Genomic DNA, 27527 nt, shown 5'->3' with positions numbered 1-27527 from the left:
TTAGCAGTTCACTTTTAGAGGGAGGTGTCGAGGCAGTTCAAATGAATACGTGAACTAAAATTGTATGTAAATGTATTCCAGGATGAATTGTTGTCGTGCATGCTTCCCGGGCACAGGGAAATGACAGTGAGGTGAGAGCAGCACACATGGTGACTCTGGCTCCGTTTTCAAACCTAAGAGACAGAAGAATGTGCTGCTGAATATGAGGGAGGCAGGATGTCATGCTCAGTGAGAGGTAAACAGAAGATGCTAGACGCCTTTGCCTTATTCTACAAGAGCTCTCCTTAAAACTCCTCCGTCTTGCTTTCCAGCTTATTCTGCTCTGCTCTGCCTCTCTCTTTCTCTCCCCCATTGTTCTCTCTCTTTTTCTTGTCTTTGATGCACATACGTTGTCACATTCCATTGACTCTCCCCTCTTCTCTGTTCTTACACTCACGCCTAGTGGTGCTTTAAGCCAGAGCTAGCAGCCTCTCGGGCGAGTTTTAGTCATGTGTGAAGCTCAGTTTGATCGAGCGCTCCTTTTCTGCCTTTTCACTCTTGCAAAAGATTAATAGGTGGCGTCACATTGCTCCCCTGCTCCTTCCCGCAGGAGGGACTTAAAAAGGACAACAAAAACTAATCACTTTCGATAAGAATTTTCTCGGAAAAAGGGACTTAGCCGTGCAATCTGCGATCGGTGCCAAGGACTGGGAAGGCTAGAGATGCTTCATACTGCTAACAAGGGAAGGAAGGCTTCCACCGAGGCAGGTAAGAAGTGCCTGCCTGCATCGGAGGGTTTGGTGGAGTCGCTTAATCCAAGCTGTAGATTTTAATCATTTCGCACCCAAGGAAGGCATCTTTAGTGGCAGATGGCAAGGATCTTGTGCGGGCTTTCTTTTGTTTGTGATGTTAAGTACCTGTAGTAATGTTGATGAATTGGAGCGTGATACGGATTCAATTGCAAATGGGCTTGTGTGGCAGCTGCATTTGCAAGGAATGCTTTTCTTTGCTTTTTTATATTCAGTGTGGACAGAACACAAATGCTGCTCTAGTGAAAGGCAGGACTTTGGCAGAAGGTTAAATTCAGTGCTTCAGGAAATCTCAAGGTGCAATTCCAGTTCCTCAGCTTGCAACCTTGCAGGTAGAAGACATTCTGCCGTTTGTAGCACAATTAATCTTTAGTGCTTTCCGGTAGGGATTTGATCTAACTGTGCTTGGTCAGTTGAGGCTAGATGGTGGCAATGCTATGTTTGTCCAGCATCGCTGTTAAATGAGGAGAGCCCTTCCAAAGTGTTATGCAGTCCATTGCATGCTGTAGACACAAAGCATGTAATAAATAGGCACCAAGAATCATCTTCTGTGAAACGGGTTACCAAACTACCTAAATAGTATCCAGATTTAGTAAGCAATCACCACATTAGAATAGTAGTTTAATGTCAGCTGTCAAATGGAGTTAACTCTGAAAGTGCTGCCTACAAGTGCACCTGGATTATAATAAAGGACTTCCTGTATAACAGCTACACAGAAAGAAGCTAATTATCAGTCAGAAGGTCTGAACTTTGGATTGGTGAATGGGAAATGCAATTATGTACCATACACCAGCCCTGGTTTTCATAGTTAGGCCCTTAATTTTTTTTAAAGGGAAGAGCATAGGTAGGATAGAAGGGCTGAAAGTAATATCACAATTAAATTTAACAGTCGCGTGCTGTTTAATTGCTTTTTAAAGTTCACAGCTGCCAGGGTGTTTAGCAGTTTGGAAGTCCTTGCTTAAAGTCATTATCTGTATTTTGCAGTGTGTTTGTTTGTGTGTAAAATAGTTTTTAGTGTAAGACTACTCCCAACTTGATAGACTACTGTATTATTCTATCTGCAGTTGATGCATTCTTTTTCTGCCCCTCCTTTCCCCTAAGGTCTAGATATATTTAACTCCTTAACTAAAAGGAGGAACATTTAAATTCAGTCGAGGTATTGTTAAGATTGGTATCATCTTATTATTGCAATAGAATATACAAAAACTTACGGTAGTGCTTTTCCATGATATAAAGATAATTTGAATGTAGACAATAGTATGGAAACAAGAATAATGAAAAATAGTATTGTAAACAAAATCTATGACTGCCTTCTGTTTTCATATACTTGAAAATACATTTTACTTTGCAAGACATGTATAAGTGAGCCACAGTGCCTCTGTTAATAGAATTGAACCCCCAGGGAGCATGGTTCCTCATCAGTGTACAGAAATGTAGGTGCTCACTTCCATTGCACGGTAGCTTTTTGTATGAAACCTGCCATTTAAAACAAACAAATGAAGAAGTGCAATATAGAACTGGTAGAACATGAAAAATCAAATTCATTGCCAAATATAAAAAGTTGTATGTAGCTTATTGCAGTTTAAACCTCTGGAAGGTATGCGATGCAGCAGTACCTGTTTTAAATTTTTTTTAAAGCTAATATGATAAAAGCCAGTTCAGTTTTGCTTCTGTGTATCCTTGTGTCAGATGAAACACAGCTAAATAATATTGGGTATGATTTTGAATATCAATTGTGGAAGAAATTCAAAGAACCTGAGATTCTGTTATGCAGAACCAAGTCTTTAAAAATGTTTTATACTGTAATGATAGTTAATAAAACAAAAGCTAACCTGCAATAAGTAATGCATATTCCATACCACTCAAAAGACAAATGTGGAAGACTAATACTTCTAACATTGGTACTTTAAGCCAAATGGCAATAGTAAAGCCTCTGTTTCCAAACCAAATTTCAGTTCATTCATAGCTCTCTCCTCCCCCACCCTTTTTGGCAGATGCTAACTTGCTTCTTCTAAACATTAACAGTGTGATTAATATGAATTGAAGCATTTTACAGATAATCCAGTAGATGCTGCTGTAGAGCAAAGGAAACATCATTTTATTTGTTGGGGGAGAAAGGAAGAGAGAGCAGTGCAATGGGAATATAAAAGCTCAAGAAAAAATCTTAAACATTGCTGATACTGCGTATGCAGGCTGCTGATTGAAGAGTAATGTGAGATCATTACATTTTCATACCATTCTATAGGGTGTTATTAAAACTGCAGCCACACTTACTGGAATTATCACAGTTCTGCTAGGCACATAGCACGTCTGCTATTTTAAATTGTAAAATCAGTTTACTGTACATTACTATGCAGAACATTTCATCACTGAATACTAAAGCCCTTTAACATGCAAATTTTCTAAGGGGAAGAGCTGAAATGGCGCACTCTTAAAAGAATAATGCCCAGATTCATTATAAAAATGTGCACTGGTTGCCAATGCCAAGTAAAATATTAAGAAATTAAAAACCTGCAGCCCTTAAATTAATAGAAATGAAATGCACTGACAGTTGTCTTCCTGGTGAATAGTCGGTGCTTAACAGAGTAATCTGTAAAAGAATCAGAAAGCGTAAATTGCTGATTGGAAAAGATCCAGATCCATGAGTATTAAAAATCACACTATAATATTGTCAGTGGAGTAAGAAACACAAAAGCTGGATTTTGTAGTGAAAAAAGAGTAATGCAAGCAGACAGAGAGGAAATTTGTGTATTGCATACTGTAGTGCCCTATGGTGCAACTCCTTCTTGTACTAGTAATCAGTAATAACATGACAAAGCAAACCCAGAGAGTTTTGCTATACAGCCACTTACTGATGCAATTTCAGGCAACCACTGACCTCTATCTGTGGGAATATTTATTTTTGGCAATGATCACCAAACCATCAGGTTTAAAATAGTGAGGAATTATTTTAAATATAGAACAGTTGCAGGATACTTGCAATATAACAATAAGTTGCTTTTCTAAGCCACACTTTGTGCTCTGTGTAGTTAACAGCTTTCAAAAACTTATTGGATTCAAGTACTTGGCTTAATAAGTTGTTGAATCACACATACCATCTTCTTGATTGTGCATATATACTCAGGCCTTTATTATTCTATTATACTAGATTTAAAATTAATATTGAAATTATTTCGTAAGTCTTATTTTAATGTGTGCACATTGTAGATATGTTTATTACAAACATTAAGATTGTTTAGCATATAGGTTTTTATATTAGCTCTACGAGACCTTTCTAATAACTGGATCTTCATATGCATAGGAGGCTAGTTTTATTTTTTTAGCTGTTAATGATTCTACTTGTGTATGGACAGTAAGGACATTTGTATTTAGTCTGTATTTAGGCTGAAGTAGAAGTTCAGTTTGTTATACAAACATATAGAGATTCCCTTTTTGTAACTTCAAACACTATAGAAGAATGTGGCAAACAGATTTCTTGTATTGGAATAGAAAGTACTTTCATGTGCTTCACTTTCAGATCGTTTTTGTTACTTCAAAATCATAATGTTTTTCTCTTCTGCTCGACATTTAATTAAATTAGGGTAAAAGTTAGAATTCTTTTTCAATTATTGACATGAAATCCTGAATTTTTATTTTTTTATTTGCATACTTAATGTTCTCATAAAATAAAGGGAATAAAATCAAGGCCTCGAAATAGTTATATTTTCACCTGTTATATAAAAAATAAAATATCAGGAATTATATATCTGTAATATAGCTATTACTTTCTGTCAATCATGTTAATGCACAGTTCTGAGTGTAAATTTTATATGTGGCATAGATGAATTGGAATCTATGTACATAATGTCCTGATACTGCTCTGTACCCACTCGTACAAGTGGGGGTTCCCCATAGATTGTGCTGTATGATTTTCAATGTGTGCATGTATACAGGTCTGGTGCTTATATTTTATATTGTCATATAATGCCTTCAAAAGAATACTGCTCATATCACACACACTGAACACAATGGCTTTTAAAAGTGAAGATTTATACAGCAACTCTTCAAGGATTTTTTATCCTTAAAAGTTTGTTATAAGCTTTTAAAGCTTTTATTGAAAAGCTTGATAATCTGAGGAATGTCTGTGTGTTTGCGAAGGGTTTGGACATCCAAATTGGGTGTTGTTTAAGGGTTTTAAGATTCAATTAATATTTTCAATTTGTACTACTCTCACTAAAACTTCTGTATGAATCTCACCACTTTTTATAGGACATGTAAAATTTACATCATGCATTACAGTGCTCAGTATGATGTAAAATGCTGTAACAACCTGATGCAAAGTGAAGTATTATGAAACCCAGAACTAATGGATGTCAGCCTTATACAATGTCTGCACCTGTTATTTTAACCGCAAAAAAATCCTATGAATGATTTTTGTTTCCTCATGTTGTACTGGTGTTTTTATCAGTGCTGAACAAAGCATTGGTAAGATTGCAGAGCCTTGCAGTGGAAATTTATTGATGAGACTTGCTAGTGTTCAGAATTTGCACTCATATCATTTGCATCAACAGAAATTATCTCTAATGCATTTTAATCGAAAAATTCCATCTATATAATTTGTCATATATAAAGACGTACCATATGTATGTGGGAACACAGGGGTAGAAATATAGTCTGTTGTTTAGTACAAGGGTAGAAATATAATCTGACCTACATTCCCAAATATTTATGGGTATCAAACTTCACTTTGGTGAGATTTTCTTATGGGCATGCCATCGAATCTCTTACTTGTCGCATCTTACCATTTTTCTTAGGTCAATAACTGATATCACACTGGGGAGGGTATTTCCTCAGATACCATCAAAGCATCAGCGCAGAAACTAGTATCTTACCATTTCCAAAAAGCACTGACACCCACTTGTTATATATCACACATGCATTCATTTTATTCAGAGAATATTTCATACTTTGTAATGATATTTAATACAATATAAGAATACTTTAATTCTTAATAGTGTGAAACATAATTTGAATTGTGAGTAAAGTCAAATAACTTTCTAAACAATTCAACAATATAATGCTTAGCTCCCACTTTGGAACATGTAAGATATGCTGAACTCACATGCTTCCCATAATAGTCTCACATTGCTGCCAATATAGAAAAGAAATAAGTGTTGGCTTGCCTAAGTGTATTTAGGAAACAATAAAATGTGTGTGTGTTACTTCACATTTATAGTGTGTAAATGTATGCTTAGATCCTTTTGCTCCAGCATTTATGATTATACACAAATGTGTGCATATCTATATCTATATATATTTATATAATCACACAGTCTCTAGAGGTCAGTAGAATGTAAGGAATGGGCAGTTTTTCTGCTTTTTCAGTGAGGCCTGGAGAGTCCATAGACTAGTTCTCTTCATCTTAGAAGCAATAAATATACTGCAATTATTAAAAAAATGAAGTTAAGAATAACCATACTGAAATAGAATAATACCTGTTCATGTTACAGAAATAAATTTAATCTATTTGTTTTAGGGATGTGCCTGATAAATGTTCATATTTGTAGACAGAATTTTACAGAAACATAGATTCTTATAATTTATAGTTCAGTATCTTGTTATTTTTTTACACTTTTCTTCTTAGTTGGCTTTTAGAATTAATTGGGTTAAATTGTTGGGATAACAAGTTTTGGGATAACAGAAGTTGAGAAAGATCTTTTTAGTATTTAGAAAACCTACCCATAGAGTATGTAGGAAATGTCACTACTGAATTGATTTCTTATTTGCTTTATTTCATGGGCATAGTGGGCATGCAATTGTATCATTATCTATTTTATGCTACAACAGCCCTTTGTGATAGGTTGAGCTGACTTAACAAAGGGCTTCCATGGCTGAGCAGGGTTTTGACCTGGAGTTTGCCACATCCTTGTGTAATAAATGGGGGTGAGTTTGCTCAACTCGCTTGACATGTTGAGAAAATAGTTTTGTAGAATAACATGGTAAAACCTCATTTCATGGACATGCTTTTGAGACAGCAAAGCACACGTTTAGAAAAATAATCAGATTCAGAATTTCTGTAGTGATATTCTGAGTAGTGCAGGGAAGGCATCATTCTTTCTCAGCTCTACGATCCAGATTCTTGTGTTGTTGGACATCGATGATAGCATTGTGTCATCAGAACCAGGGCAAGTAAGTATGATATAAATCTGTTGTCTCCCAAATAGAATGGTGCCAAACATGATGAACCTGGAAAAAATAGATATATATTAAAGACAACATTTTTTAAATCAACATGTAATTAAAACTGGTTGATAGATCTTCTTAGTTAAAAGTTGTGTTATAATTGTAGTTGCCACCTTCTATTTCCCAAAGTCCTTCCTAAAATAAAAATGTAATGGGTTCAATTCTTAGTCCTCAACTATATTAGCAGTATCTTTGAAACTGGCTATTACAGACAGCAAATGCTGCATTTACTGCTCAGTGGAATAAAGTGGCAAGAACTCACTAATGTTGGAAGAGTTGTGATTAGCACTTTACACGATATGACCCTAATTGTTCTGTAAACAGATAATCAATAGAATACACTTCTGTTAAACCTGCCAATATCTAAATCAACAAGGCAGGCCATTTTAGCAGTAGTATCTACATCAATTAATCTACAAAAGTCCTATAATTGCAGTATATCATCTCTTGAGGAAATAGAGGGAGTTGCATGCCTTTTAAAAAAATTAATAGAGCAATGTAAAAAGGTAATGAGATGATCATTTAAGCAATATGAAGGATATATATGTGCAGTTTTCTTTCTCAGCTCCTGGTGTCCTTGATGTCAAGTTTGGCAGCCATGGCATTTCACTGTGGGCGGCCTTGTTTTTTTTTCATTTTCATATATATTTTCAGTTAACAAATTACCTTATGTTAAGCATTTAAAGTTATCTGTTTTTAACAATTTATGCTTATCTAACCATGTTGAGAAAGGTTTACAGCAAATTTGCCAAATATGCCTCACAAACAGCTGAATGGTCTTGTTTCGTGTCATATTTTATTACGTACAATGGTACCTTGGCTGTTGAACTTAATATGTTCTGGGAGTCCATTAGACTCCCAGAGCCATTTGAAAACCAAGGCGCAGCCTCCAGTTGGCTGCAGGAGCTTCCTGCAGTCAAGTGGAAGCTGCGTCAGAAGTTCGGTTTCCAAAAAATGTTTGCAAACCATGTTTGCGGCGTTCGAGAGCTGATTTGTTCGGGAGCCAAGCTGTTTGAGCAGTTGTGTTTGGGAGACTATTTTGTTGATGGAACACACATATCAAGGATGCCTGTGTCTTCTCCTAATTTCCATAGGATCCTTTAAATGAACAATTCACTGCAGTGTTTGAACATGACATTATATATTATTGAACTAATTTGAGAGCAAGGAGTTCTGAGGACCATGAGAGTTAGGAGTCAGGACCTTATGATAATGACAAAACTATCTTATGAATTGAAATATTAATCTGGGAAGGGAAAACATGGATGGCCTTTCTTGCTTTATGCTGCAGCCAGGAAACCACAACATACAGGTTTGCATCTGTACTTGGGCATGTTTAGAGTAGATCCACTGGAATTAATGGGACTTGCTAGCCACGATCAGTTTCAGAAGGTGTAGTGGAGCTGTACCATTCGCCTACTCTCTGTATGCTTTGCTGCTGCCTACGGAGAAAACAGGGACAGAGTGAAGGGTGGAGTGGACAGAGTGAAGGGTGGAGGGACAGAGTGAAGGGTGGCAGTGAGGGTGGAGCCAGTCCAAAGCTCCTGCCAGTACGTTTGTGCTCTGCTGACTTCACCACCTGCTTCTGCTTCCTCAGCCCACTGTGCAGCAGCGACACAAATAGATGAAGGGCAGGTGATAAGTCTGGATTTAAGCCATCGATTATATGTATTTATTTATCTGCGTTTTGTTTCTTTCTGTATTATTTTTTCTGGTTTTACAATTTGCTTTTAATGTCATATAAAAATGAAAAAGTTTAAAAAGATTAAACATTAGGCAAAAAACAGATGACAGCATTTGTCTTAAAATTATAATAGTAGTAGTAGTAATAGTAGTAGTAGTAGTAGTGGTAAAAATCATCAACATGTGTTGAATAATATCTCCTTTGCAGAAACCATGGTATCTTTCTTAGTCAAAGTACTCTGAAATGACAGTAATAAGCAATGTCACAGCAAATAATAAATTATTTCATCCCATTCCCCCCCCCCTGTGCATACACTATGAAAAGCAGACTCAGAAAGCTCAGGTTAGGTTTGCTATCTTGACTATGGATGAGGATTAGTTAACATTAAATTGGTAATTGTTGGACTTCTGAAGAAGGATGCAACATCTTCAGCAGGAGCTTATTAAACTGTAAAATATGGATTGCCTTTACCCTAATGGCCTCTGAATCCTATTACCATCCCATTAGAGAGTGTGGGATTTTAGTAATTCTGTTGTTGTTTCCAGTGGGCAGTGAATATAATGGGGGAGGGCAGGGGTTAATGCAATTCATCTCTTTTAATACTTGTAACTCTGAGTCCCTTATCACTCTGTGTGGTTTCATTAGCTTTCTTTTTATTATTTTTTAATGCCAAGAGACTTTCTTCAAGCACCTCCAGAAAGAAACCTCATGCTTTCCTAACTTATCTATACTTTGTAAACAGAATAGAAATGAATAAGTTGGTATGTCAACACTTTACAAAATAGGCTGCAGCTTAGAAGTGTTTTAAATTACTGTCATTATGCCAAGAACAGTACTAAAACTACTTCAGTCAAGACCATTATATTATTATTATTCATTTAGATTGTTTTTAGATAACTAGTATTTCTCGAAGCAATTCAGTGCCCACCCCATGAAGAATTACTTGATTTAGTGAACATGCCCTGTGCTAGGTTGTTCGGTTTTTTTAAGTACCGTGGATAAAGCTCATACTTTTTCTGAAATCTGGTATTAGGCAAAAGTTTGGGGGTCTCATGCATTACATCGTAAATTGTAAGGCCAGCTGAGCACTCATCTGTGGTTAAAGGAAATAATGTGCCAAAGCAATAAAATTATCGAGCGAAAGAAAGAAGGAAGTAGCATAAGATTAGTGTTTAAATGTCTAGTGATTGATACATCCAGCACATGATCTCCAGCTGTTCTCATGGAAGGAAATAGCTCCACATTTTACATAGAAGAAAATACACAATATACAGTTAGATAAAATACTACATAGCAAACTTGAGTAAACTCTTTTAAACCCCTGAACTATCACCAGTTCTAAACTAATACATTGTTAACCAGCATTTATTTGCTCTGTGTTGAAACTATATAGTCAGTGAAGCTTGCATTTCCAGCACAAGAAAGTGATGGGTGAACACACCAATTCTTTACTTTCCCCAGTTGATCCTTATTTTTATTGTCTACAGATGGGGAGGGTAGAACCCATGTCTTGCATGCAAAAGGTCCCGAATTCAGTTCCCAGCATCTACTGGTAGAATTGTGAAAAGTCACACATCTGAAACCCTGGTAAGCCACGGCTGATTCGTGTTTACTGAGCTAGGTAGCCCAACTTCCTATGTTCTTAGGATAGTGATGGGGAGAGCTGAATTCATCAGTGTTCGTAAGTGTTTAGATTGAATGCAGATCATATTTTCAACATGTTTTACATGTCTTTGAAAATTGGAAGTTTTCATGGATAGTGACATGGTTCTATTATTGAAAAGAGATGACCTTAGGACAGAAATAGGTGTAATTATACTTAAGATACAATTCTTATAAAGCATGAAGACCTAAACCTTTTCTATTTTATTTTCTGTGTGTATAAATTTAGAGAAAAAGAATGGTATCGTTTCCTGAAACCCACCTTTTTTACATTGTCATTGGTTTTTGATGATTTGTGCCAAATACAGGAAGCATAAGTTGCACTACTATATTTGTGACTATCAAGAATGTTGAAAGTGGTGACTCACACATTGAAAGCACAAGCAAAAGGTATACACAAGTCCCACTTCAAGCGTTAATAATATACACCAACACAAGAAATTAAACTTTCTCCTATTATTAACATCCAAATAGCCTCTCAGTCATACTTTTTTATTCTTTCACTCACACTTCAAAAATAAAGTGAGGGGATCTGTGTGAAATAAAATGAGGAAGGGTATAGGTTTATAGCGTAAAGAGCATAATCAGTCAGAAAATGTGCTCAGTAAAGACTGGGAAAAGAGATAGCCAAGAAGAGAAGAAATTATATTGAGATAAACTCATTCATACAATTTTAAATTTACTACTTTCCATGTTGAAAACAGTTCCAGGGATTATAGGAAGCAGCATGGTAGGTAGAAGGAAAAAGAGGCAGGGAGAGTAAACGCTGATGGCTAAATGGAACTTCTTTGTTCGGAATCTTCTGATCACTAGATGATGGGGACAGATCTCTCATGAGATCTCGCAGGAGCTTCCCCAAAGGTCTCGTGCAACCTTCCAAGGTGTTTCAGCAGCAGGGAAACTTGGAGTGGAAAGAGGTTTTAAGTCCCCCCACCTCCCCGCTTTGAAGGCTGTGGGAAAGTTGCATGAGGGCTCCCGCGAGATCTCAGGTGGCCCTTATGGGTCATGCCCCACCCCACTCTACCACCCCTTTTTATTTTTTATATTTTCTGCTATCTGCATAAAGCTGTGATTGCATATGTAAAATCAATGTAAGATGAGCTCTGCCTGTACTTCTAATCATACATGAAGAAGAACCAGGGAAGAGATACTGGTTCTTCATGTATGATTCATGTATGATAATGGAGAGTTCAAACAAGTTCAAAATGGATACGTTACATGCAGTATCTGTATGTAACATAAAAAAATCAAGATGTTCAAGCTTTTGATTATTATAGATTAGATTATTTGTACACAACAGTGAATACAGGTTTCAGTCACTTATGAAATCAACAAAATTATTCTAACTTAAACTCTTTGAACTTTTTATTTATTATTAAAGACAGAAGTAGAATCTTGCCTTCTGAACAAATGCTATCCTGCTAAATTATTGTCATCCTTTGTATCATTTACTCTTGTTGTTCTTGTGCCCACAAGTTCCAGTTAGGATCTCCTGCAGCATGTTTCTTAATGTTTCTGGCATATCCTGCTGTTATGATATGACTCATGCTGTGCATGAAGCCAGCTGCTATACTTGGTTGCCTCCTTAATGCGCTGGTACCCACTTTGTTTTCAACAACTGTAATCCAGACAGTGAACCTATCAGAGTAAGAAATAAAACTTTTTTTTTTTGTTACCTTGAATTACCCACTAATTGGGGGTGGAGGATTGCTTAATTTTTGGAATCAGTACTGTTGCCTGGCAGCATAAATGCTAGTTGCACATAATTTTGCAGAATGCTTTAGGAAATTAATAAGAAAGACGTGACTTCAGTAAAACATATTAATTCTATTTATAATTGACAGAACTGCTGCTCAGTAATGGGAGTTCAGTACAATACAGAGAAGTCCAGAATAAGTATTTCAGTTAATAACAGAATATATGAATGGTCATCTCAAGACAAATGGGATTTGTTGCTAGTGTTGAGTAGAATACATATACGTTTCTGAAACTGGTTGAACAGCATGATTTTATCAAGGAGCTGTAGGTATGATGGTGCGGTAGCAACTGAAGTAGCATTATTTATCATTAAGCAAATTCATTTATTAACTTATTATTTAAACGAGATAATAAATTAGAGGGTTATCCTTCAAAGCTTTAGGGTTGACTGCACAATTTTCTTCGAATACATATAGATAGACAAGCTCCTTGAATGAAACTATAAAGTTAAAATAACATTTGGCAAAATGATTCCTTATAAAGCTATAGAAGTCATTTTTTTAAGGACACGGTCCCTCCCTATATTTGAAATTGGAAGACAATGGTTATGCACAGTTATTTGAGCTTGAAAATGCTTTATTAAAATATAGAACAATGGATAACTGTGTACAGGCTATAACTGGATGAGTGAGCAACATGCTCCTGCATGCTGCCAAATAGCTCTCACTGTGCTTCTCCCCTTTCATGAGCAAAAACAACGAATCTGGTAAACCATGACATCCAAGCCAGCACTTGTGGTTTATTTTCCCTAAACAAACCACAGTTGGGAAGCCAAGAACAAACCTTAGCTTCATATTGTAGTTTGTTTGGAGAGAAACAAGCCACAAGCTCCTGTTCAGACGTCACAGTAAGCCAAGGCTTATAGATGGTTGCTCTCACTCATACTAGAGGAGGCACACAGTGGAACTGATTTGGCAGAATGCACTAGCATGCTGATTATGGAAGTTCTGTGGCTGCGATGTCGCCTGATTGTGCCTGTAATAACTTGTTTCTAGCAGGCAGCATGGATTTCTTATATCCCCTTGTTTTTATATACGTGTTTCTGTTTTTACATGAAAAGTTCTGATTTTATTTGAAAACAGATAAACACATAATTATTAATTGCTAAAATAAATCCTCTATCGCTATCAAATCAGTACAAGATTTTCATGTGATAAAAAGAAGTGATAAGTTGCCCTTCCTATTAAAACACAGCACAAGGATCTTATTCCAGTGTGGGAATGTATGGACTTCATAGAGCATTTAAATTACTGTATTATTTTAAACTCTTAACTAAATAGAGAAGCAAATGATTGTATTGTATGGTACTGGCATCTCTTCTGTATACAGCGATACCTCTGTTTAAGAACTTAATTCGTTCAAGAGGTCCGTTCTTAACCTGAAACTGTTCTTAACCTGAGACACCACTTTAGCTAATGGGGCCTCCCGCTGCCACTGCACTGCCGTGGCGCAGTTTCTGTTCTCATCCTGAAGCAAAGTTCTTAACCCGAGGTACTATTTCTGGGTTAGCGGAGTCTGTAACCTGAAGCGTCTGTAACCTGAAGCGTCTGTAACCCGAGATACCACTGTAAATCTAGAAATTGTGTGGTGTCCAATAAGCTGACAGCTTAAAAATAATTTAATATTTTGTTATCAATATGTAATATTAGGGAATGGTTGTCTAATTTTAGAAATTGAAGATGGCTGGCTCTTTTACATTAATAATTGCCCAGAAAATTAAAGGGCAGAATAGAAAGCTGCTTCCACTGGTGTCTTCTATAACTTACCATTGACACCACTAGATGTAGATTTAAGTTCATTACAGAGGTGAGGGTTTTTTTAAGACAGAAGGATAGACATTCCCTGTGTTCTAGAATAATAATTGAATGCTTTCTGAACCCTTGCAATTTCCTTCTTTCAGTGTTTCAATATATTATTTACAATTAAATTATTCTAAAATATAGGATATGCAGTTTTGAGAAAAATCCCCCCAGTATGAATATAAATGAAGAATTGTGTCTACAAATTATCATACGGATTATTTACTAGGAGAGTGAGAAAGCCTGCTTAGTCAGAGCTGTTTTTACTGTACATAACTGAAAAAGTATATGATTGTAGTTCAGTGATGTACATTGGACAACCAAAGAGACTATACTGTATTCCGTTTGCAATGGTATTTCTTCCCCCTTAGTCCAGTCTCACTTCCAGAACTCTTTGTGGCAATAAAGCTGCAGATTCAGTTTCTGTAGCTTTGATACCTGCATGCCCAGTTCTTGTAGATACTTTTCAATTCATGGAGCTCAAGGATATGGACAGGATTCTTGGAGGCTTACTTCATGCATTCTCAACAATGGTCCTTATTGGTTTATAAAAGTGGGAATAGCTGTGGTCAATGTTACTCTCAGAGAGGAAGCTGTTTTATCAGGCCTAAAATAAGCAGTGGCAAGGCTGTTTAAGAAAAACTTTCCTGGCTGGGGCAGCACATCCCATTTCGCTGCTTGAGGTGAAATGGGAAGTGCTGCCGTGCTACTGTCTCCTGTGCTACCTCTACTGGTGGAGAAGTGCTGCAGGCATTTATACTAATTTTGGGTGAGATCACGGCAATATCACATGGGATTTCACACTCTCAAGAACTCATGTGTTTTTGGTGAGATCTTGCTGGAAATATCTGTCAATTCTGGCACCACTTTTCCTCCAGTGACAGAGACAGGGCAGATGGAGCACAACTTCAGCTAACCTTTGTTGATGGATCATGAGAAGATTTGCAGTGTTTTGAGAGGCTCTAATTGTCAAATTCTGTCTGGATCAGAGTTTCTGTGATTTTAGAACAGGAAAACTGTTGGCCACTCATTGGTTTATTCTGGGACTGGGAAGAGTTAGATGTCCTCCTGGTGCCGCAACACAGTAAGCAGATTTTAGTATTCACCTTCATATAAGAAAACATTGTGGCACAGACACAAGCCCTGCCCACAATGTACCAAGTACCATTGTCCCATATTCAAACCTTCATTAAATTAATTCAGAGGTCAGAAGGAGGTTTCCAAGAATATTCTCCTAAACACGCTAACAAATCTTCCTGTGATTGGGAGCACTGTCTAATTGGAACATGCTTAGAAACCCTCTTCAGACCTTTGTGCAGAAGTCCAAAGATGAGGCTGCACACCTGTAAATGTTAGGGGCAGGTCTTGCATGCTACCACTCCCCATGCCCAAGTTTAACATTTCACCTGAACATGCCTTGTTGCTCTTTCCTTGAACCAGAAACACAAGGACTGCAAGCTTTCACTCTTCTAACCTTCAAGACATATCTTTCTCAATAAATCCAAAATATCTACTCCACAAAACTATTGACTATCTGACCCATATGTACATGTATGTCACAGAGCAATTTGAATATTTTTGAACACTTGAGGACTGCCTTCTTCATATATTCTTCTCCACAAGATCCATTCAACATCTAAGCCTTGCTCCAGGTTGCTACATTTCAAATTAATCATGTTGTTTTTCAATAAAGATTCAAGGATTGTTCTTCAATAGATTTTAGGCAAAGGTCCAGATTGTGACTCTGGTAGGGAGAGGAATTTGGAGACTTTAATCCTTTGGTTGCCACTGAAGTCCTGATCAGTGCTGCAGGCATACCTCCTACTTGTATCACAGAAAGGCTCCCACTGAAATTAATAGGAGTTTCCTCCCCCATGTTGAACTACAGTGGGGCACAAAGGTTTAATTGCCCCAACCCCTATGCCAGATTTCCATTCCAAATCAAGCAACCGATCTGGCTGTTTGTAGAAGAACAAGTTCAAACATTGTGATTACTATATAATGTATTGTTGGACCTAGGGTGTGGACACATTTTAGATTTCCTTCCTGACATCAAGTTATGATACTAAAACATATATTGCTATGTGTGAATAATATTGATTATCATGGTCATTTCTGTTATCCACAATGCAATCTCTGAATATGCTATTTGAAGGAAACAATAATACATACTTATTTCTTATGAGAGTATCTGGATTTCTGCTTTTACAATACAGTTTCATTTCTATCCTTTTAGTGCTCCTCATAATATCTCTTGAAGTATCCTCATTAGTGTGCACAGCCTCAGAATCCTTTTTGACCTCTCTAGTAGTACTGTATTGGTATTCTTACAGACATTGTGAATTCATTTAATATTGGAGAGCCATGGCCTTTGTTCAAAAGAGAAAAGGCCTATATGCAATCCTAAGCATCATAGCCATTGAGTATCTTCCTTTTCCTGTATAAAAATGGTTTAGAGCATATTTATCCCTGTTCAAGAACAAATATACACACACATACACACAAGGCTTTACTCCTCATAAAACTTATTTTTGAGGATAGGGAATGTGGGAGGGAAGTTTTAGCAAAAACATACTTAATGTGAATATTGTGTTGCAGAATGAGAATGAGAACACCACCATAGCCTGCTGGATTTAGGCCAGTGGCCCATCTAGTCCAGCATCCTTTTCTCACAGTGGCCAAACAGATGCCTGTGGGAATTTAGGAAGCACAACATGAGCACTTTTTCAGCTACTTTCCCCTCTTGTGGATTCCAGCATTTCTGGAACCATTGCTGCCTCAATTAATACATCTCCTTGACAAAAGCACAATTCATGTATATTCACAGTGCATCATGGGAAATGTAATTGCCAATGGTATAAAATAAATTTCATCTCATGTGCTGTGTATATGCTTAAGCAGTGTATAGCCAAATAAACACTTTCTTATAAGGCTTCATTTAGCTAGCAACTTCACACAGTGTTGGTCGTGTGATTTAGCACGAAGCATAGGAAGCACCACTAAGAGCTTGGAGGAGGTTGTGCAACAATTTCTGATCAATCCCCTTTTTAGATTGTTACATCAATGCTGATCCTGGCAATTGCCCATCTGCCACTTGAGCTATTGAGAGAGGTGGATTTAGGGGAGTGCAACTGGTTCAATTGCACTGGATGCAGAGCCTCAGGGGTTCTAGAACTTTGATATAGAATGGAAGGTGAGGGGGGGGCATTCACAGAATTTGGATGTCACACAGGGTGCTACTAAAATTTGAGACCCCAAGGTCTCAAATAGCAGTGTCACTGCTATTTGGCACTAGCAGAGGGATAAGCACAACCTCCATGTAGCTTACAGGCGTTACTGCGTGGATGGGAAATGTGGCGATCAGCATTGCTGGCTGCAGTTGTTGGGAGCTGGAGTCAAACAACATCTGAAGTAAAAAAGGTGGTCATGACAGTAAGGAAATGGTGCTACATATAGCAAATAGCATTTTTTCAATCTAGTTGGAGGGCTGTGCCATTATCATTGGCCTTATGATGAGTTTCACTATTTGTCAAAATTACAAAAAATAAAATAAAAATGAATGAATGAAACTGAGTTAATAAATGAATTTCATATGCCAAGACCCCAATTAATCTGATTTTCACCTTGGAACAAGTGATTGATATTCCAGCTTCATTAGAAAAAACATGCTTTCACAGTATATTAGTGTTTATTTTCTTTGTGATGTAGTGTTAGTAAAAATAGAATTATTTTTAAAAGGAGGGTTGTAGGAAAGACGTCTGCTTTTTAACATTGCCTCCATTTTCTCCCTTGTGTATATCTCTCCGGAGACGTATAGTAAATCAGTGCCAAAAAAAATTCTGGCACCATTTTATTATTTCCATGGTGATCTTCAGCTCTCCTGAATACTCAAGGGGGGAGGAGGCTTTGTTATTTTAAAAGCAACTAGGATTTTGGTAATTAAAATGGGTAGATAGAGCAATAGTTCTAAATTTTGCCAACTGTAATGCATATGGATGACTATGGAAGCTAATGGGGAATGTCATTTCTGGCATTACTCTTCTTGTAATGAAGAAAGGTTGGAAACTGGAACAAAATATGGACATTTTGAAGCTGATGTCTTCCTATGGTTGTAGGGAAAAGTCACACCAGTTCTCATTATTTCTGCTGGGGGTGGGGCAAAGAAAATTTCTGTGTTTTTTTTAGTTTAACTTCCCTGGAAAACTAAAGCTGCGTAACAGCCACAGATTGTGCCCTTTGAGGAGTGAGTAAATGTATGTTTTCTGTCAACATGATTGTAGCTCTTTAATGTCATAATCCTCCTTTGTATGTGGCATTTGTGATATTTAACTATTATTCATCTGACCTTTGCAGCGCTTAACAAATTACGACTATTCTGTCCCAAATTCTTGTACACAAAGCTCAGGAGAGCAGATGGCATCAAGGAACCCTATTCAATACAAGCTGTAGTTAGCCCTTTCTTCAAGCTGCATCCTACTTATCACTTTGCTGAATGCATACCATGCTGAGTTCTGGATGGTTGGCAAAACAGCATCCACTACAGCCTTCTTTACAGCCTAACTCACTGCAGCTGAAACAAGATGTGTTGTGTGCCTTCCATCAAAGAGTGGTTTGCTCTGATGTTGAAGCCAAAATCAGAGTTTTGGATATCCTTACTACTTTGTTCTCTTAGCAGTAGTTCATACCTCATAACTTCTCACAGACTTGGGAGTTCAGAGGGCAACAACTCTCTGCCAGTTACTCATATGCATGAATGTCCTCAGACTTGTTCTCAGTTTACAAGCCATTGTAGGTCAGTTCCCACTGGTTAGGATGGTAGTAGCAATTGCACTGATTGACAAATAATATAACTGCAAGTACTTGGCAATCAAAATTTATCTGGGTTATAGGAGAAAATACAGATAAACCGATGGAGATGCTAGCTTTGGATGCCTCACCAAATGTCAGCGAGGAGGGGAAGGGAAGGAGGCAGTGCATCCATCCTATTTTAGAGTCACATGTTGGGATTTAGAGCCAAGCCTTGGTCTTGCTCTTTCAGCAAATAAAGAACCAGAGTCACATACATGTGTAGGTTCTTATTCTTAGTTCATCTAGCATGTGTGATTAGGAAGGATGTTGTGGCTTATATGTTAACCTGCTATAAGTATATTGAATATATAAATTGTCTTTTCTGATTAAATTGGAAAGTACATATATCTGCAGGAGGAAGTGGGAAAAGAGCACTGATCTTCCTACATCCTCTTTCACCTTTATGTGTTTTTTTCAGATATGGGGAGGTAATCACATTCACCACCTCATGATGGAGAGGGCAATGCAGGGGGGTGGACTCTGAGGCCATGTGAGCATCAGGGGGACTCCTCGAGGGTGCCATTGTACCCAGGACAACACTTTTAGTGACCCCAGTTATAGGTGATGGAAGAAAGTTTAACTTCTGCTGCAACAGCAGACCAGCAAGTGCTCCGCCTAATTTCTCCAAAGGAATAACTGCATTACAAGATCCATGCGAGCTTTTAGTCATTGTAAGAGGCAATATATTTTGCTACAATGTTGTTGTCCCAAGTTTCGATTAATGGTGAGATATTTTAAAAATCACTGTTTATAGAACTATTATGTAGTGGATCATCAGTAACTGGAACATTGCATTTACATCTTTAGATGTTCTGGTATTAGCTTAAACACACAGTGCCCTAAACAATGGACAGGGGTGCCACATTGGGACCATCCGCAACACCTCTCACATCACAGGCTCCTCTTGAGATCTTTGTACTATGTCTGATGAGATTTTATAAGTATGTACTGTCAAATACACTTAGAAGCTTCTCCATAATTGGGAATCCTTATTAGACAGGACTACTGTTTGCAGGGAGGTTTGTAAGTCCAACAGAATATGCATAAGAACATCTTCAGGCAGCAGCCCACATGACAGACCAGCATATCCATGCCCCTTTACATGGTTTAGCTCTTTGCATGTTCAGGCAAACATCTGTATATGCCATTTGTCTTTATATGTTTCTTCAGTGCAATGTAAAAACGGTATGGCAGAAATGGTGAATATTGGTAATGTAACTCTGGTTGCAACCAAAGGGCATACTGTACACATAAAAGGGTAAATTAAGATTGCAGTGGAGCTGCAGCCCTGAAATTTATGCATTAATCAGTCCTGCTTCCACCCCTCCATACATTCAGAATTGACTGATCAAGTTTTGTATCTCAACAGAGGTATTCTGAAAACAAAGTTTTCATATCTTGGGAAATTGACGACTTTGTGTATATCCAGGCACACCCAGAAATGCCAACTCTGTTTGTGTGTGAGTTAGTGGACTGACTACAAATAATTCATTTCCACATTGGACCAGGAATGGGGATGTTATTGACTTGTCTTTTTTAAGAACGGTTCAGTAAATTACATAATCTGCTACGACAGTCATTGCTCATTTTTTATTTCCTTGGATCCCCACTACCCCTGTTCTGCATCTACTGGGGTAAGCAAAGTGTACATAAAGCTGGGATTAACTTGTGACATTTGAATTACCTTCATTCCACAGTTTGCTAAGTGAGGTAGAGTGTCCAGCATCACATTACATGATGATGGAAAAGTCAAGATGGTATTCTATTGGACAGTCTGATAACATTGACTTTTGCAGCTTCATTGCATGGTCCACTGAAGGAAGAAATGGAATGACAGACTAGACTGTGAAAGAGAAGGGTGGGTATAAGCTGCTGTGCATGTGAAATGAATCTATCAGCTCCCCCATTTCAAACCCTCTGATAACTATATAAGAGATGGGGTAACTGCACATATTTCTTTATGTGGAGTCAGTGTTCTTTAAGCTTTGATGATATTTGAGTTGGAAGTGGATACTTCCAGGATTGATTTTTTTTTTAGGCTATAGTGAAGCCCTCTTATTCTCTGAGGGGGAAAAGTGGGATCTAAATATATTTACTGGTTCTTCCAGAAGAGAGCTCTTATTTATCTGGTTATGAACCAATCATTTAAGAACATATTTTTAGCTTTCTTCTGTTTCTTTTATATATATCATTCTGGCTCTACTTGATATGAGAACTGCAAATAACCTAAATTAGTCTTGTAGCATTTATATCTTGTTAGGCTTCCTGCTTCAGAAAATATGCAGGGAAAAATGATTATATGTGGTATTCATCTAGAGGTTGATGAGTTTTTTATAATTACGAAGGTAGACATAATGAGATGAAAACATCTCTTTCTTTAGGCTCCCTGTGGAATTCCTACCTTTCACGTTGCTGTCTTGGGTTAACTATTTTCTGCCCAAGAAGCTGCCAGCATCAGTAAAATATGTTTGCTGTAGTATTTGGTTTTCCTGTCTTTGACTGCTGCACCACGGCATCTAAGGAATTAACCGGCAAAACTGCTATTAGTATTTGTGGGAATAGGTAACTGCTTGACTCCCACAGGTACATGGGTGGGCAATTACACCCTTTCCTATCTAATGTATTCTGACAAATCTGTGCTCAGTGCAATTACTAATTCAACATTATTTAACTCATCTCTCCCCCTTCCCCGTTTTGCACTTTCATATGTATTGAATTATGTTCTATATCCCTTTACTTCTGAAGCACACAGCACACTCTTCAGTGTGATTTGGAATAAGATCTTGATTTTAGGTCTTTCAATAAAGTGTTTCCTTTTTTGTAGGAATGGATGCTACTAATTTTTTTAAAAAATCATGCTATACAGATAAAGGGAATCTACTCATTCAATGAGGTCTGAGACCATTAAACAATTTTGGAAGTTCTTTCTAATATTTAGTGAATACTATAAAGCATTTTGCCAGAGAATCTCTGAAGTACATAGTAGTTCAATTTATCATTTCCTGTGAACTGAGCAGCTTTAGAAGGAATCTATAAGAGCAGGGATATGAATCTTGAATATTTGATAAGCAGGGTTGAAACAATGTCCTTGATCTCAGTGTGTGGGTAGATTATAAATCAGTCTATGATTTAGTTTAAGGTGATAACATTTCTTAAAACCACATTCTTACAATTTATCTCAATTAATAAGAGAGTATATAACATTTGCTGACAAATACTGTTCATTGCATTGTATCTTAGGTTGCCTTTAATATCCTTCACTGCAGTAAATAGTAAAGGCATTCTATATATTCCATGCTGATAGTTCAGCCTTTTCAACTCTTACATGCAAATCCTATTGCAATTGGGCATAGATCTGTATTTGTCTGACATTTTTTTGTTTCTGTTGGCCAGTTTTTCCTCTTTGAATGAATACTTCAGTGGGCAGAGAAATGTACTCTAATATTTTATTACTTCTTATAGTTTTGAAATTGTAGTGTTTTTAATGTTTGAATCTTACATTGTTCACTGCCTTGAGTACTTTTTTGTGGGTGTTTATGTTATAAACATCTTCTGCCAGGAAGTTCCACAATGTAGAGCCTACCACACTAAAGGCTTGGTCCCCAGCAAAGGCCTCCTCGGCTTTGGAACAACCAGAAGTGCCACATCAGAGGATCTCAGTGATGAAGGTAGAACATAAAGAATTAGGTGCTCCTTAACATACTTTGGTCCCAAGTTATTTCGGGCTAAAATTCACACAATAACCTCGAACTTGACCTGGTAGCAAATTGCAATCAGTACGGCTCTCTCAGCAGAGGGGTAACATTTGCCAGTAACCTGCTCCCATGAGCAGTCTGGTTGCTGCATACTGCATAGTTGCAGCTTCCAGACCAGATACAAGGGCAGCCCCACATAAAATACATTACAGTAATAAAGTCATGAGGTTACCAATGCATGGGCCACTGTGGCCTCAGTACACTAGTTTTAAATGGGAACTTGCCTGGTCTACCAGGTGCTAGAGTGCGGGGCGAGGGGGAGTCAAAGCTGTGGCTACATATCTCTGCCCTACTTCAGCATATATCAAGGAAAGTGGCTGTTGTATTGCTTAATATGTCTAGGTGATTGTCTTTAAGAAGTTTAATTCCTATAGCTTCCATGTTGATGAATAATATTTAGGATTTATATAAGGATTTCCCCTGAATACTCAAAACAGTTCACATAAGCATTATGTTGATAACTCTTAGAATAAGGATGCCACTAAAGGGGAGTTATCTAAGGCAACCCACTGATCTCAATTCTGACTCAAGATTTGAACTGAGGATTTCCTGCTCATGCTGTTAGCTACTGAATTCTAAAGCCGAAATGGGGCACCTGCGACCCTTCAGTGGTTGTTGGACTACAATTTCCATCAGCCCCAAGCAACATGGCCAAGGATCAAGGATGATGGGAATTGTCATTCGACAACACCCCCATCCCTGTTCTAACGAGATTGGTGAGTCTGTCTTATAAGTCCCCATTAACAATGGCTCATTTGGAAGTCTCATGTAAAATAATTGTGCATAATGACATGGTAGCTCACATAACAAGTTTTCAAGTTCCCAACTCTGTAAGTGCAGCAATTACGGTACGTGCACTGAAATGTTATTGCTTCTTCCATACCATAGCCTCTGGTAAGGAGGATGAAATGGAGAAAGTATGGCACATGACAAATGAACGGAATCCTTAAAGTACTTTGACAAAATTAGAGGCTTTAGTTTAAGTATAGCCCTACACCTTTGCTTTGGGTCATTAATGGCTTGATTCTCCTTCCCTCAGTAAGTGATGCTGCTTCAGTAGACGCAGGACCAGCCCTTGATAATACAGTATATGTAATGCAGAGTAATATCCCAGTCTGTATAAGGATAGCAACAGAAGGATGCAAAAGCAGTCTTCCATGCATGTATCCCTTGCTGGATCAGGTGCTGCAGATGAAAACAAGTTATTGACCTTCACTATGATCCTGTCAATTGGATGTACATATAGTTATCCTATTTTCATTGATAGCAGTGCATAATTACTCAAAACTAGAGCTGTCCTGGGATGTTGTCAGAAAAGGCTACCAGCCAGTTGAAAATATTGTTCAGTTTTCCAGTGGTAATACCTCCTGGAGCTTTCTAGGAACTAAAATATTTTTTTCACATTTTGCTAATTTGCCCGAAGTATAGCTTTATAACATTAACTGTTAATTGAAATGGTGGAATTTGATAGAGTGCATTTGTTGAATGTTATGACTCTTCTATTCCCTGTTTAAAATATAGAATAATTATTGGCCATTTGTATCCAATGCCTTGACTGATGTATTTTTTCTTCTCACTTATCCCATATGTTTAGGATTCATAACATTTTGAGTGTTCCCAACACTTTTTAAAGAATCAGGTTATAAGTAGAGTTCTTACATCTCATGTAAACCACCTTCTTTCAGTGGAAATGGTAATGTGCACTTCCTTACATTTGAATGTTCCAAATGTATATTTATTCCAATGGCCTTTTATCTAAAACCCCCCCCAAAAAAACTTCTTACGGATGTTTCTAACAAAAGAAGCTTCTCAGAGGAGACTTGAAATGGCTATTTAATAGAAAATAAACAAGTTTTGAAAGTAGGCCATGCACATCACCAATAAACATGAAAATTTCATTGGTGGGACCTTCTATCCCCTGCCAAAGTGACCTTGCTTGGTGGAAATATGACAAAGTGCTTTCCTGGCTGTGCCTGACAGCAATGCAATCGCAACACATTTGACAAATCGCTCACATTAAATCGGGGGGCACTTTCGGCAGCATTGGCGTCCCTATCCATCAGTCCTGATTACTACACAAACGTCAACCATGGCACAGAGCACATTTGTCAGGGGGAGTAAAAAGCAGTTGTTAGTAAGAACACTACCTGTCATACTAATGGACTAAGGCTTGTTGCTTTGTGACTTGCAGGAGCCAGCAAATTTGCAAAAAAAATATCAAAGCATACCTTTTATGGCTTGGCTAGTGTTTCCTGAAACTGTTTGTTCCACTTTCCCATGCCCCAAAGGAGGGATTCCTCTTTAAAATGGAGAAGAACCACATGCCCTCACTCTGTGAATGAAAATTTCAACTCTGAAGTTTATTGTCTAACTAACATGTTGTCTTTACTGATACAAGAAATACAGTACTTTGCAGTGTGCTCATTGCAATCAAAGAGATCTTAATCTTCATTGTTTCAACTGATTCAAGCCTTTTGGAGCTGTTTTCAGTTCTCCATATGTATACAGAAAGGAGGAAGATAAACATAATGTCAAGTATATATGCAGGGGTAGATTATTGAGACCAAAATATGAATTTTCATTTTCATTTACATTGTATTTGTAATGAAAACTGTAGGCCTAATTTGCTAGATCATATTCCATAAACAAATAAGCAAAAAGGAACTGTTGAGGACTTTATTTACTCAAAGTCTGAAAACAAGTTTATATCCTTCACTTTTATGCTATATCACATATCAGATATGTGTTATATGTTGCATCAGAAAAATAGCACTCTAGATTATTAAGATGGAAATATTGTCAGGCTGCTGGAACATCACACGTGCTGAAGAAGGTGACAGATTAAAGCACATTCTGGCAAGCAAATGCTAACAGACAGTCACTTTAATGTAAATGTGAAGTAGCTTGGTAAGTGGGAGGCCAAAATTTCCTAGAATGTCACAGATCACTCTGACAGCTTCACTATTAATTGTAAAGGCTATGACATAATCATTTGCTTCATGAAAAACATAGGGCACAATCTAGAGAAATTATACACACTTAAAATTCATTGAAAAATATGACCCAGAGAAATTTTCAATAAATTAATAATCCTTAAAACTTTGAAATTAAATATTAAGGTCTAGACAGAGGGGACATACAATTAGCTTGTGTGCTTGGAATCCTTTGGTTACTGTGGTTGGCTTGTGTATTTAATTGACATTTATAATCAGTTTGTATTGTAACTCACAAAGCAGGGATCTCCATCCGTTTTTGGCCCATGGCCACATTTGCAAGCTGGAAAAACTTTCACAGGCACTGCAACCAAGTACACACTGCAATCTGTTCTTTTGGCAAAGCAGACTGGTGGTAGGAGGGGAATCTGGGTGCCAAGGAAGGCTCTGGGCACTACTTGTCCATGCAGGCCATGTTGGTGAATCCTGAACTACAAGCTTAGGTTTAGGTGATTGTGATATTTAGATTATGAAGATGATGATAATAACAATAAAATGTGTTTAGATAATATACAACAAAATAGTTGTTTACCCTCTCACCCAGATCACAGTTTGACGACAACTGCACACTCTCACAATGAACACAGTGAAAGCTCAGCCTTAGAGCTGAGTATCTTCATTACTACTAAGCACATGGGCATTTTTATTTTTTAATAGATATAAATACACAGAGAGAGGGGAGGCTGTGCACACATTACATTTTATTCTAGAATTAATGGAGACTAGTTACTTGTTTTTTCTGCATAGTCTACACACCTGGCCAATCACATTGGACCTCTTACATCTGTTTTCAAATGGACACACTATGGGGTAATGCAGAATTTAACTGCACTGAGCTTTTATTTTTGGAATGAAACCAGTTTCTCAATAAGAGCTTTTCAATAGATATATTGAATAGATATAGCTGTAATTGAGTTTGGACATACAGCAGAAAATGTTAGCAAGACAACTAATGAAGTGGGAGTTGAGGAAGGTGAACCATCAAGAATTTTGTGGTAGTTTAAAGTTTAAGCAATGGAGGGGAAATGATGTGCATTCTGAAAGAAAGTGTGGCGTTCCCAATAATTCTTACAAGGAGTGCGACAAATCATCTTGAAAGTTATCAAAGGGAAGGCTAGTGGAAGAAAACTCTGTATGCCATCCACTCTGCTTAAAAACAGATTTCTCTCTGATAGCGAGACAACAGAAATCAGTTCCACATTTTATAAAATGTGATAGATAATTCCTTTCCTTTTAAGCTATCTTCTGTGTGCCCCCGCCTTCAGATATTTCTGTATCCATGAAGTAAAGACAAATCATTTGAGCCAAAGCAGCCACACACACCTTGATTCCTGTCTTGTCCACACATTGCAGACTAATAGTGGAGATGATTGTGTTAGCATAAGGTGCATGCCTTTTCACCCATCTAATAATTTCATAAATATGCCTGTCCTGTTTGAATGGTAAACTTTACAGTTACTTCAAACAAAAGTATGGCCTACACACTGCCTGCAATGAATGCTACACTATCATGCTATGCTGAAGTCGTCATACTCTTTATGTTCTACTGGGAATTGGGACGCTTTTGATTCTTTATTTTTTTGCCCCCAGGGCAGGGGATTTATAATGAAGCGCAGCACGCATTCAAGTATTAGGTTACCTTTTGGGCTGGTGTAGATATGAAGCTATGGAGGAAACCCAGCATGGTTTTTAACAAAGCCACGTTTTCTCTACAGCCTGTTAAAATGAGTCTTCAGTGTACAATTGATTTGTGCAATGAGGAGTGAAGAGTAGGACATAGTTGATACATGTTTCTTCTTAGTATTAAACATATGAGGAATTGTTACACACTGACGTTTCTTTTCTACATGACCTGTGAAATTTCAGTTTGTGAAATAATTATCTTTTATTAAACCTGAGACTGTAAGTACCTTTAATTGATTTTGAAAGCAAAGGGCAGGGGCACGCTTCATTACTTTCTGACAGTAGGATGTCTCCCTTGGTGGTTTTGCCCTAGGTTCATCAAGCAAACTTCTGGG

General features: G+C 37.5%; 1 protein-coding gene across 17 annotated transcripts in view; it reads left to right on the top strand.

Moving 5' to 3' along the window:
- TENM2 (teneurin transmembrane protein 2) overlaps positions 1–27527 on the top strand; it is a 745234-nt gene that overhangs the window by 264502 nt on the left and 453205 nt on the right. For 3 of the 17 annotated variants that reach the window (XM_081184711.1, XM_081184708.1, XM_081184706.1), the window contains exon 1: positions 281–747. The exons of 12 other annotated variants lie outside the window; for them this stretch is intronic. In XM_081184711.1, coding sequence (XP_081040837.1) covers positions 702–747 — 46 coding nt within the window. In that variant the 5' untranslated portion in view covers positions 281–701. Of the gene's footprint in view, positions 1–81; positions 236–280; positions 748–27527 lie in introns of those variants that run through there. 2 more of the 17 variants (XM_081184707.1, XM_081184710.1) reach the window with 1 other exon arrangement.

The sequence above is a fragment of the Podarcis bocagei genome, assembly GCF_964188305.1.
Source record: "Podarcis bocagei genome assembly, chromosome: 2".
NCBI classification, from domain to species: Eukaryota; Metazoa; Chordata; class Lepidosauria; order Squamata; family Lacertidae; genus Podarcis; species Podarcis bocagei.
This window is presented reverse-complemented; position numbering and strand designations above follow the sequence as displayed.